Source organism: Urocitellus parryii, chromosome 3 (assembly GCF_045843805.1).
Source record: "Urocitellus parryii isolate mUroPar1 chromosome 3, mUroPar1.hap1, whole genome shotgun sequence".
In the NCBI taxonomy this organism is placed as follows: Eukaryota; Metazoa; Chordata; class Mammalia; order Rodentia; family Sciuridae; genus Urocitellus; species Urocitellus parryii.
The window spans coordinates 45,765,211-45,777,519 of NC_135533.1; the positions used below are offsets into that span (position 1 = coordinate 45,765,211).

General features: G+C 37.0%; 1 protein-coding gene across 4 annotated transcripts in view; it reads left to right on the forward strand.

The window, feature by feature from the left end:
* Window positions 1–299: 299 nt before the first annotated feature.
* The window catches only part of Cped1 (cadherin like and PC-esterase domain containing 1), a 282,983-nt gene continuing 270,973 nt past the window's right edge, over window positions 300–12,309 (forward strand). For 2 of the 4 annotated variants that reach the window (XM_077795957.1, XM_077795958.1), the window contains exon 1: window positions 300–1,485. In XM_077795957.1, the coding sequence (XP_077652083.1) occupies window positions 1,237–1,485 (249 nt within the window). In that variant the 5' untranslated portion in view covers window positions 300–1,236. The remainder of the gene's footprint in view (window positions 1,486–12,309) is intronic. The other 2 variants (XM_026388702.2, XM_026388703.2) reach the window with 2 other exon arrangements.

Below are 12,309 nucleotides of genomic sequence, written 5' to 3' on the forward strand. Positions count from 1 at the left end.
ACTTACGAATTAAATTGAGTCTGCTTTATTCTCATCTTTGACCTTTGGCATTGATTGACTAAGAGCTATTTGTTTTTCCAATGCTGTATTAGAAAAAAAAAAAAAAAAAGCAATTAAACAGCGAATCAGGCAGCAGATATGTTTCCAAATTCTGCAGCTCTGGGTAGGCAGGCACATTTCAGGGAAAATCAAAACTTCTTCTCCCAGTCTGCGGAAGCCCACCGTTTCCAACTCAGAGCTGACAGCGCGGCTCTGGCTGCCAGAGGAGCTCCAGGCCTTAGCTCCGCCCCGCTCCGCCGGCCTGGGTGGCTGCGATGCCCCAGGTCCGCCAGCTCCAGGCCGAGTGTGCAGCAGGCGCGCGCGTGTGTGTCTGCGTGTCTGCGCGTGTGTGTCGGGGTGTGTGAGATGAATTGGAGTCATACGACTGGGCGTTTCCTTCCGAGTGGTTTTGATCAGCAATCCATTAGGGGGATCATGGAAACTTTTTTTCTGGCTAAAAGGATGAAAACTGAGTAAGTACACAGAACTTTGAACTTGAAACGGAATGAAACCAAGACCAGCCAAACCCTGACACTAATCATGTCCATTCAAACCGCTTGTTCCCTCTTAATGTTAAAAGTCGTGGATGCTTACAGCAAAGTGGCAATTTAAAACTGAATGGAGGGAAGCAGTTAAGAAACATAAAAGGCTGAAACAGTATTGCTTTAAAACCAGAGGAAAAACTGCTAGGGCAACCTGGCCTGCATCCAGCTGTGCAACAGGCACTTTGGGTTTTAACCTATTGCGTTCTTCGGTGCTGTTTTCAGACTCCAGATTTACTTTGGTGTTATTTTTCTCTTTTTCTGTAAAGCTGAGACAGAGCTGGACTCCTTTTCTGTGAGTTGAAGGATGTCGTGGAAATAAGGCATTGCCGGAAGCCAACCGTTTGGCAGCCTGGGATGCACTCAGATTATTAGTTTTGTAACTAATAGTCTATTAATATTTTCATTTGTTTTTTAACCGAGGTCAGTCACTTTTCACTGTCATTCATGGAAGGACTTTTATTAACCACCTCAGACTTTTTGGGACCTATGATCTTTTGGCATGACGCTTTGGAAAGTTCTTAAGCGGAGATGGAGCAAACTTGATTGGAGTTGTGGAAAAAGAAGACACATTTGTATTTTTCATGCTGACAAAAAATAGCTGCTATGACTTTTCCGGCAACGTGGACAGGGGCCAAGTGAAGCTGAACTGGTCATGATCTGTCGTCCAGTGTTTCTTTGTCGTCGGCGATTTTGCCCCCGGCCCTTTTTTGTGGTCTTGGTGGTGGCAATCTGTCTCTTCTATCAGACTCTGACCCTCCGAGGGACTAGGAAGCTCACAACCGCTGTCCCCAGGGCTGCCCCCCCCACACCCACCGAGACTCAGGCGAGCAGATGCAGGAAAGGATATACCCAGGACAGACAGTGCTTCCTTCTCTCCCGTAATGCACAGGAAATCAGAAAGGTAAGATTCACAGGCTAAAGGAGGCAATTTCTGCAAAGACCACAGTCTGACTCTCAGTCCTTTCTGTAAAACTAAAATTAACTTCCATGATTTTTGCAAGCCATCCAGAGTATAAACAGCCCTGTGAGTGACCTGTTGACAGGGAGACACGTTACATAAGCTTCAACTTCTTATATTTACTTCCAGAAAGTTCTGGCCTTTATTTTATCTTCTAGAATTTCACTTCATTTCAGTGGAAGGAAATAGATAATTTGGAGGGGAGGAGGGTAGTGATGTGATTCCTTCCTAAAATACTAGGGATCTAAGTGATTTGAGGATGAAAGATCTGAAACATAAATCAAAGATTCGAAATTTCATAGACACTAAGCCTCTCTTTCCTCAAGGCAGTCAATATGAGTACCCAGATCCTGCCAGACTCAGAAACTTCAAAATTCCATTTTATAATTGGCTAAATCAATTCTTCCTTGGTGATTAAATTTCTCAAATGTTTTTTTTTAAATTTCTGAGGTGTTTAAAGGAATAGCGTCATAGGTTTGTTCATATTAATTGACATACTGTGTTTTCTTGTTCATAGAATTATAGAAATAGAGATTAATGCGTACTTACACTATTCAGGATAAGTTCACTAGCAATCTTACTAAGTGTAGGAAAAAAACACAAACCAAGAAAACAAAGAATTTCTATTTTAATACACCACTTTGTTCTAGCTTATAAGAATAGCCTTTAACATAGTCCAGTGTAAAAAAGAAAAACAAAACCTGCATACAAAAACCATGGTGGCAAAGCCACTGAAATCTCTGCTACCTCAAGGATTATAACACGATAATTTAGTAATCAGTGAGTAGTATCTTATATCTACAGTAGATTTAGGTCTATTTGATGATGGTTATTGTTTGGAAAAGAATCTCCTTTTGGATGCCATCCTATTGCTACTACCCTCATTAAAACACCGCCAGTGTCACTACTATTTGTTTTAAAAGCACTTTTATTTATTGCTTTCAGACGCACAATACTGTGAGATAGGTACAGTAGGTATGATTGTCATCAACTTAATAGATAAGACTACTGACCCTTACAGATGTTTAGCTAATTCATGTGGCTAGCATTATGACATGGTGCAGCCCCAGAGGAACAGAAATCAAGCCACTTGGTTCCTACTTTGCTCTCAATAAATAATTTTGCTCTCAATAAATGTAATTTCAAAGCTGTCATTATAATTTGTGAAGCCACAACTGGAAGAACTTACTGAAATACAAAATAACATTACATTTAAATTAGAAAATTGGAAGACTTTTGAGTGTCTGCGTTTGTTAGCTATAATGTCAAGGAACACGTTTGACCAAGAAATATGACAAACAATAGCAGATAATATATGTAGATATACCCTTGGTTGAAACTTCAATTGCAAATGTGAATCAATTTTTGGACACTATATTATCATTGAGGAGTGTGTATTTTGGGTTTATGTACACTAGCATTTATTCGCACTTTTTCTTTTCTTGAACACATCAAATTTATGATAGATGAAACTGACTTTAAAAGTCAGTTTTTTTTAGTTTCTAGCAGTGATAAATATAATTTCTTTAAAAATAGTGGAGACAGTTATATATTTAAATGCCTAAAATATTTTCTGAGAATTTTAGATAAAATGTTTTACTCATTAACTTTCAGCCGTTTGTTGTTATTGTTGTTGTTGTTTTTTTGCTGCCCTACTTGACTTTTCATGATTTCTGCTTTGTTTGTAATTTAGGAATATGTTAACTGTTATTTGTAGGTTGTCACAGAATATTCCATTTCAACTTTGGATCTTCTGTTACTTATAAACCATCTTAAAACATTCACTCTAGAATTTTCTTTACCAAAAATGCCAAACATGTGATGACTTGGGTTTCCAAATGATTCACAGTCTTAAATAGTTTAAACATAAGCAAGATTCTAAATTCAAAATTATAGTTTAGAAACCTAGTGGATTTGAAAACTGAATTTTCAAACATTTGCCTAGTATCTCCATTTTTATCCTTTGTTGGCCACTGATTTTTTAGATCCAGTATTTATTAGATATAGGAAGGAATGTAGAAAAAAGCCACCATGCAGACTTCAGTTAAAACCAGATATAAGTAGATACTACTTGCAATATATATTCTAAAAATAATAATCCAATTGCAAATGATGAAATATTATTTCAGATATCAAATATGAAGAAAGAAATCAATATGTTGGTGTATATATGGGAGCAATGTATATTATTATACAAAACAATTGCTTATGAAGTTCATTAAAAAATAACTGAGGAAATTCTGTATAGGAGTTCCTAAAGACCTAGAATTAGCTTTTAGGTGTTTTGTAGAAGTAGTATTGTTTCTATGGATAAATTTTGAATTTTGTTATCACTTTTACTGACAAGTCTAAGTATTCGTATTATTAGAGTTTTTCTTAAGTTGAATCCATGCATCTTAAGTGTTTCCAAAAGTTCTTGGATTCAAGAATGTATTTGGATATACTCCATGTATATCCAAATACATTCTACTGTCATGGAAATCTAAAAAAGAACAACAAAAAAGAGAATGTATTTTGATGTTTAAAATATCTATGAACTCCATAAATTTTGTACAATATATTGTATGTATGCATATATATAAATTTCCAGGAAAAAATCATTTATTTTTGTCACATATTCATAAATAAAAAGATGCTAAAAACCACAAAGGAAATTTAATAACCAGTGTGTTTAAATGTTCAACTGTTCATTCAGGTTGTGTAAGTTGAGAGTAGATTTATAAACCTAAGATGAAAAAAAAATCACATGAAAGTCTTCAGCTGAGCATATTTTTAAAAAATCTGTCAGTGAATATGATAATGTTTGTGGGGATAAACTCTGAGAAACTAGCATATACTCAGAGTCTTTTTCAAATCAGTTTTCATTCATTGATGAACAAGTGGTATATCTCAGTTTTTCTTGCTTCTTTGAAAGGACAGTTTGCACTTTATCAGCTTAGCAACAGAGGTTTCTGTAGTGGCAAATACTTAAGGTGAGTAACTTTGACCTCCACACCTTTACCAATAGGATCTGATTCGATATCTAGAGTTGTTTTCAGTATGAATTGAGATCATGGTGTAGAATCTGCCAAGTCTGCATACTAAAGAAGTACTCTCCTTATTTCTGGCCAAATTTTAATTCATTTTCCCACATGAACAGTCCAAAGTGCCTTGCTGAGCAGATGTACTGTTGTCATTTCTTCTGGATTTTCTCTCAACATTGGATGTTTGCATATTGTCTGATCATCCGCTGAGTCTTAAAACTATTCCAACATAATATGTAAACACAGTTGTGTTGTCCTCAGTGGAGTAGGTGACTCAGTAGATTTATCTCCCTTCATGGACTATAACACTGTAACATTGCATAACACAGGGAGCAACATTAAATTATAAACAGGCACAACGTCTCCTTAGTACATGCTCCTCTGATGCAAACATTGCTATTTGAAGAATACACTTATACTCACCAGAGCCATGTGTTCCTGATTATCTCCTGTTGACACTCCACAATGAGAACTGCTCTTTCTTTGTTGCTTGATTATTCTTCCTGACTCTCCTGTTTTGGTGACTGTTCTATACAACTTCAACTCTCCCCAGGATCTAACCACAATTCAATGCAAATAAGTGAACGTTCTTATTAAAAATGGCCTAATTCATTTTATTTGCATTTTAATAGTCAATAGTATATTGGACATTGGCAAATTTCATAAAAAATTGCTTATTTAGCCCTGGTTTTCTAGAAACAGAACTTTAGGCAAATTCTTATGTGTTAACACTTTATTAGAAAACACAATCGCCATATAAGATGGGGATGGAAAGGCAGAAGGAGGGAAAGTAAACACAAGTGGGTATATTATGGGGAGTCTCTACAGAGAGGCTGTTTTCAACTACCGCATCTCAGAACAGGCATTTGAGGAAAGGAGCAGAAAATGCTAGCAATTTATCTCCTGATTTCCTCTTCCTCTGCCTTTTATTGATTGGAGTCCATGCTACTGACAGGTAAAAACCCAGATTCTCAGGGTAGCTCTGGGGGAAGCCAGGACCTTGATAGGAGTTATTTTGCCAGAGCAAATGTGAGGTGGTCCCTCCTTTTCAGCCATACTGAGTAGGTGCTGCAGGTCAGTGGTGGCAGAGGTGGTAAGAGCAGGTCTGAACTTTATGACCACAATTGCCTGAGTCATGCCCACAAAGGGGTAGATGAGGCTGTGATCTAACTACTGACACAGTAGTGGTGATAATTTTGCTTTCTAAAAATCCACAGAAGATGTCTAAATGTGCTCTCACTCTTGGGAAATGGCTTTGCTTTCTTTAAATTAAAAAAGAAAAAATTGTGATTATCTCATTGAGAACACTCCTCTTCAACTGTAAAAAAGAAAAAAGAAAAAGCAGCGACAAAACCTCATTTCCTCTTTATCCTTTCTCTCCTCGAACGCTTTCATTCACTCCTTTATTTTTTTCCATTAACTTAATAAGTATTTATTGAGCAATTTGTGTGTGCTAGGCTCTTTATGAGATAGGAATGTTATAGGAATAAAAGCCCCTGTGAGACAGACAAAATAAATAGTTAGGAAACTGGTAATAATAAGACTTCTCTTTGAAAGGAGCTAGAGAGGACAGAGAAGGAATTAGAGAAGAAAAAGAAGCAGAAATGTGCTACAAGAATAAAAACCCACATATGCAAAGGAAAAATACATAAACCAATATATTTGGAAAACTCAAAGCATAGGGGGTGGGAGGGCACTGAAGGAATCAGGAAAGCAAATACATAAGATAGAAAGTTCACCAGGATCTAGGTTGGAAATGTGCACCTGCACCTTATAAGAAGTCTGGATCCTGAAGAATGTTAAGATTGACATGAATAGATTTATGTTTTAGGGAGAACATTGCAGAACACACATTGCAAAATGGACCTGGGGCAGAGTAGAACTGAAGGTAGGGAAACCAACTGGGAGTCTGTTTCAAGATGCTGCTCTTTTGCCAAATCTTGCTTTCTCCCTGTGTTCTTGAACACTCCATTTTTAGCTTTTTTAGGACTGGCTCCGCAGTTACTCTGATACTTATAATATTGTCAGTATCAAACTTCTCCGTTGAATAATTACTTATATTACTAGTTTCAAGCTTTCCTTGGGCCATACCACCTACCAGTAAACATGCTTAGAACTGATAACACAACAGTAAGCTTTCCTGGATTCCTGGCAAATTACCTACTATGCTCCCTGTCTCTAGTTCTCTTCATATATACTGCAAATGGTTTTCTTTGCATGCACTGACTGGACACCTACTCATTATAACCTTTTACATTTGATTTTCTCTACTGAAACTTCTCTTTTTGTTGATTACCAATGGTGATCTGTTTTCAATCTGTATCATTTTTCTCTGAAGCATTTTCTGCTATTGGGCAACAACTCTTTGAATACTGTGACATGGGGCTTATTCTCTGACCTCTCTGAATAAACTCATGGTCTCCTTTTGAGGTTAATTTCTTCACTATGATAATAAACATAGATATCCTTTGATGATATTTTTGTTGCTTGGACATTTAGTTTTCTTGTTTTAAACACTTTTTGGTGAATGTATCAACTTATCATCTGTATCTTCAATTTCCATGTATATTTTATAGAATGGCACAATACTATAATAATTAAATAATTTTCTCTTAAAACTTGCATGTCCAAACCAATGACTCTTCTTGACATTTTTATTTCCATGAATAGGACCTGACTTCCTCTTCCATTCTCAATACATAGGATTTAAACCTTAGGTTTATCTTTGATATTTCTTGTCCCCCACCCCGCCCCACTCTTTGCCCCTCACCAAATTCATCTAGCATGGCTCCCTACCAAAAATTCTAGGTCTGCCACTGAGCCACATTGGAAAACTCCAAATTAGAAAATTCACAATAGTCTTCAATTTTCTTTCTTTTTTTTAATCCTTCAAATCAATTTTTAATAATGGTTTAAAATTCCACACATTATAAATATCTTAAATATTTAAATGTATAGTTCAGTAGTGTTAACCATATTTACATTGTTCTTTAAAGGCCTTGTGCACAACTCTCATTTGAAACCATGTGTCTCAACCCAGATTGTCTGTTACCTCCCAGTCTGTCTCGTTTCCTTGGTTTCTAACCCATACCTAGATTTCCTCTTTGTGGTTTATAAATTGCCTTTAAGCAATACCTTCCTTGCGCATTTAGGCCTTTTTGATATTGAGTACATGAAATAAATGTCACCTTAGCAGAAGCCTTTATGGATGATGTAAGGTGAAATTTCCCCTAATCTCTCAAATGGGTCTATATTCTAGTTAATTGGATCTCAACTCTTAGAGTCTACCTTCCCAATCTCAATGCTGTATCATATCATCATTTTAAATAACATAACCTCTTTTAGTAGTCTAACAAGTTATGTCTCCATCTGTCTATACATTCTATGCTATCTATGCACAGCTCCCATAGTATTTCTGGTGAAAGCCTTCAGTAGTTCTAACCTTGAGTCTACTCAATTTGGTAAAAACCATTCTCCATCCCATCACATCCCAACATGCCTTCCCAACCCCCCTCTGCCTATGTGTCACAAGCTGTAAGCCAGCTCAAGACCCTATTCTCCAAACTCCAACATCTTTACCTCAGTCTGAAGTCTCCTCTGGTACATCTGCCCTACTCAGCTCCTCTAGAAGTCCTCATGATTATTCTTAAAACATTCTGAAATCTATGAAATTCCATCTCCTCCATCATGGTATCCTTTGTCTTCATAAAGAGATGTGTACTTAACGTACCTAATAAGACTTATCTTTCTGTATAATTGTTTAAAAATAAAGGAACATCAGAATATTAGAACTGGAAATAAGTGTTTTATAAGTGAGGAAAATGAAGCTCATGGAAGAAAAGGATCTTAAAGTAAGTTATCATATTGATAGGACAGGATTCGACTGAAACCTGTGTTCTCTCTATCTCCATTCTAGCCCCGTATACTATATCCATTCATTAGAGTAATGGGTTGAGCTGTGCTCCCTTCCAAAGCTTTTCTGAAGTCCTAACCTCTGGTATTACAGAATCTGACCTTATTTGGAATTAAGGTTGTTGTAAATGTAAGTGATTAAGATGAGGTCATTGTGGAATAGCATGGGCTCCTGATCCAATATGACTGGTGTTCTTACAAGATGACAGACATCCTGGGTGAAGACCATGAAGGGCAGCGATTGGAGTGACACAGCTGTGTGCCAAAGAATGCCAGACTTCGCCAAGAAACCCTCAATAAGTAAGAAGATACGAGAAAGGATTTCAGTATGGGGTTTCAGAGGGAACATGGCATGTCTGACACCTTGATCTCAGGTTTAAAGTCTCCAAAATTGTGAAACAATACATTTCTGTTGTCTTAAGCCATCTAGTTTGTGGTATCTTGTTATGGCAGCAATAGGAAACCAATAAAAATGAGGGGGGAAAATTAGTTAATTACATAAGAGTGTTCTGGAGTTAAATTGGCATCATTTGTTAACTTGTTGCCTTGGACATTTATCTTGACTTCTTTAGGATTTTGTTTCCTTACTTGAAGATGGGTCTTACATGAGATAAATTATGTGATGCATTTAACTTGTCTGGCAAATAGGGAATACTCAGTTAGCTCTCAGAATATGAATTATTTAATTTCTTAGAGGACTTATTCATCTCTGTAGCCCTGACAGACCCTAACATTTGGCCTTCACAAAGTAGGCGAGCACTAAGTAGTTGCTGTAAAGAACAGAAGTGTGTTGTACGCCGTGGAGTGACTGAGATGAGAGCCTCATGGCGTTCTATCCTGCAGGCTTCATACCATTGTGGTTTCACAGTACAATGACCTTTTAGAATTAAGACAAACTTAGGAAGGCTGATGTGTCACTCAAAGTTAGTCCTGCTTATATGTAGGCAAAGTCCTAAAATTTGCTGGATTAAAAAAAAAAAAGCAAGATGCTAAAATTAACAGCATGTTATAGTTGAGGATGGGGAGAGGTGAGTTGGGCTGGGAGCAGAGGAAAGAGGTTAAGATTTTGGGTCCTGAAAAAAATATTTGTTTGATTTTTTTATTATCTCTCTATATGGGATATTTATTTAATTTGTTTACTTCTATGTCTCCAGTGCTAAAACAGAATCTGAAACACAGTGAGCACTGCATAAATTTCTAGCCAATGAATGAACCAATGAACAACTGATGAATTTAAGGGTCAGAGAAGGCCAGCTCTGACCTCTCTGATCAGGGGACAGGAAATGAGAAGAACTCTTTCTCTCTCTTCTATTCTCTTTGCTGAACTCATGAGGCTCTTCTTCCTGCACCAGGGTCCCTTGAACTTCACCAAGGTCCCTGGTACATTTCTCGGGCCTCTGGCTAATAGAAATCATCATGCCATTTTGCTACATTGAATTTTCTTTATTAGATGTCACCAAGCTCTCCCATTGCCTTCAGTTCCTTTGTCTCATCGGGACCCTTACTCAATAAACATTCTCAAGTATCTACAGTCTTTTTTCAAAAGAGCGTCCTTTCTCAACTGGTGTGCCTTTCCAGTTACTTCCCATGTTACATCCTCTAACCTCTCTATCAAGAAATTTCCATATTTTAACAGGCTGATTCTACTGAAAAATGCATCTTTTTTCTTACATAGTTTTATATTTTAACTGATTCAAAGGTGTTGATTTTAAACGGTGATCATGGGCTTTAAATACAGGCATCTACCAGTAGGAGGCTGTGGGGAGAAGCTGTCAGCATGCTAAGAGGTGAGCGGCTTTCATGGAATTAGCTGGGTTGCTTGATGAGCATTTAATGCCTGTGGATTTCTCTGAGATACTTGATTAGATCTATGTTAAATTTTTATAATGAAATATGCATACGATGAAGAACTGCTTATTCGGAGGGAATTTTAAACAAATTCAAACCTGCTTACTTTAGACACATTTTAATGAAGTCTTGATGAAGTTCATATTTAAACAAGTTATGTTAAATTTCTTATGTATCAAGGAATTAATCATTTTATAAGTGCCATTCCCTCTGTTCTTTCAAGATAGTGGCAATAACTTCTGCCTCTTTGTCCCTCTGAGCAATTCTGTTTCTTGTACTAACAAAATTGGAAACTCATATGAGATAAACCTGTTGAAATGGAAACCACTAGATACACTGACATTATAAAAAGTGCTTGCTGTTATCAACTTTGAGTCTGTGGCCTTTGGGGTGAAAAGAATGTTTTGGTTTCACTTTTCCCTTTAGCTTCCTTTGGATTTTTTTCCCCCTCAGGCCATTCCTACTCCAAGGATGAGCTCATATTCTAAAATAGCCTTTATATTCTCTGACAAACACTATTCCAAAGTTGGAAGTTGGCAAGGTAAATAGTACTTTGTCAACTTTCATACTTTTTGGAGGTTTGTTGAAAATGTAAAATAGCATTTTTGGCTTATCATGTATGGGGTTTCAAAAAAGAGAACATGATGACAAATCTGGGATGTATAAGAATCTTAAAAAATTATTCACTTTTTTTTCTTTTCTTTTTTTTCATCCCTCCATTTTTATTTTTTATTTTGAGACAGGGTCTCTCTAAATTGCTTAGGCTGGCCTGAAACTTGCCATCCTCCTGCCTCAGCCTTAGACATGCTCAATTTTCAATTAAATTCACTATCACAGGCCTGAGGTGTTTGTAATAAAAAATAACAGATGCACCAAGTAATTATTAGGAAGAGCCCATGAATTTGGAAGCATAGAATAGGCTTGATCATGTGCCCTGAAATATAAGTACTTTTGGTATTTCTAAGCCTCAGCTGGTATTCCCAGTAGAAATCCCCACCAGTCTGCTTACAGTGCATTCCAAACAGGACACCTTGATAAAGGCTAAGTGCTACAACTCTACATATTATTGATGAAAATGGACCCAACTCTTTCTATCAAAGCTTTTAATGTCAAACTTGTTACAGGAGTATATTGTACAATGGGTTCGCTTAAATTCCATCTGTTTCATTGGCTAGCTATTGGATCATGGGCAAACTTTACCAAACATTGTGAACCTTTAGTCTTCTCATCAAGAAAATGAAACTATCTAAATTCATGTACGTGACAACATCCAGCATAATTGCAGGGCAGAATTGGCATCCAGTAATTGCTTATTTTCTTTCCGTCCTTAAAAAGCTAAATTTGAGCATTGACCTCACACACAAGCACTTTATATGGGCTATATTATACTTGTTTTTATGAATCATGCATAGTCCATATTTTTATTCTTGGCCCACATCCTTTTTTTCATAGATTTTGCGCAGGCAGATATTTAAAGCTACTTATCCTATGGTGGCTGGCCTCTGTCATTTTCCCCCTCTGACACCTATACATACAGTTAAATTCAAGAACATTGCACTGCCTTTCCAGGTGTGCACATATTTTCTGTCCTCCACCACAAAGCGTGTTTGACTGCAAATAGGGAGAATGTAGCACATCTTTCCTGATTTATCAAACCATGGTATTTGGTGTGCATGTAAATCATTCATAAATTTTGATATTTTAATCCTTTCTTTGCCTATGCCTTTTAACCCACCTCATAGCTGATCTTGACAAATTACCACTAGCCCTGAGCATATTCTGAGTATGTCTGAGAGAGGAAACTGAGATAAAATGATGATAGTAAATAATCTATAAGAAGAAAACAGGGGCTGGAGATGTGGCTCAAGCGGTAGCACGCTCGCCTGGCATGCGTGCGGCCCGGGTTCGATCCTCAGCACCACATACAAACAAAGATGTTGTGTCCGCCGAGAACTAGAAAATAAATATTAAAAATTATCTCTCT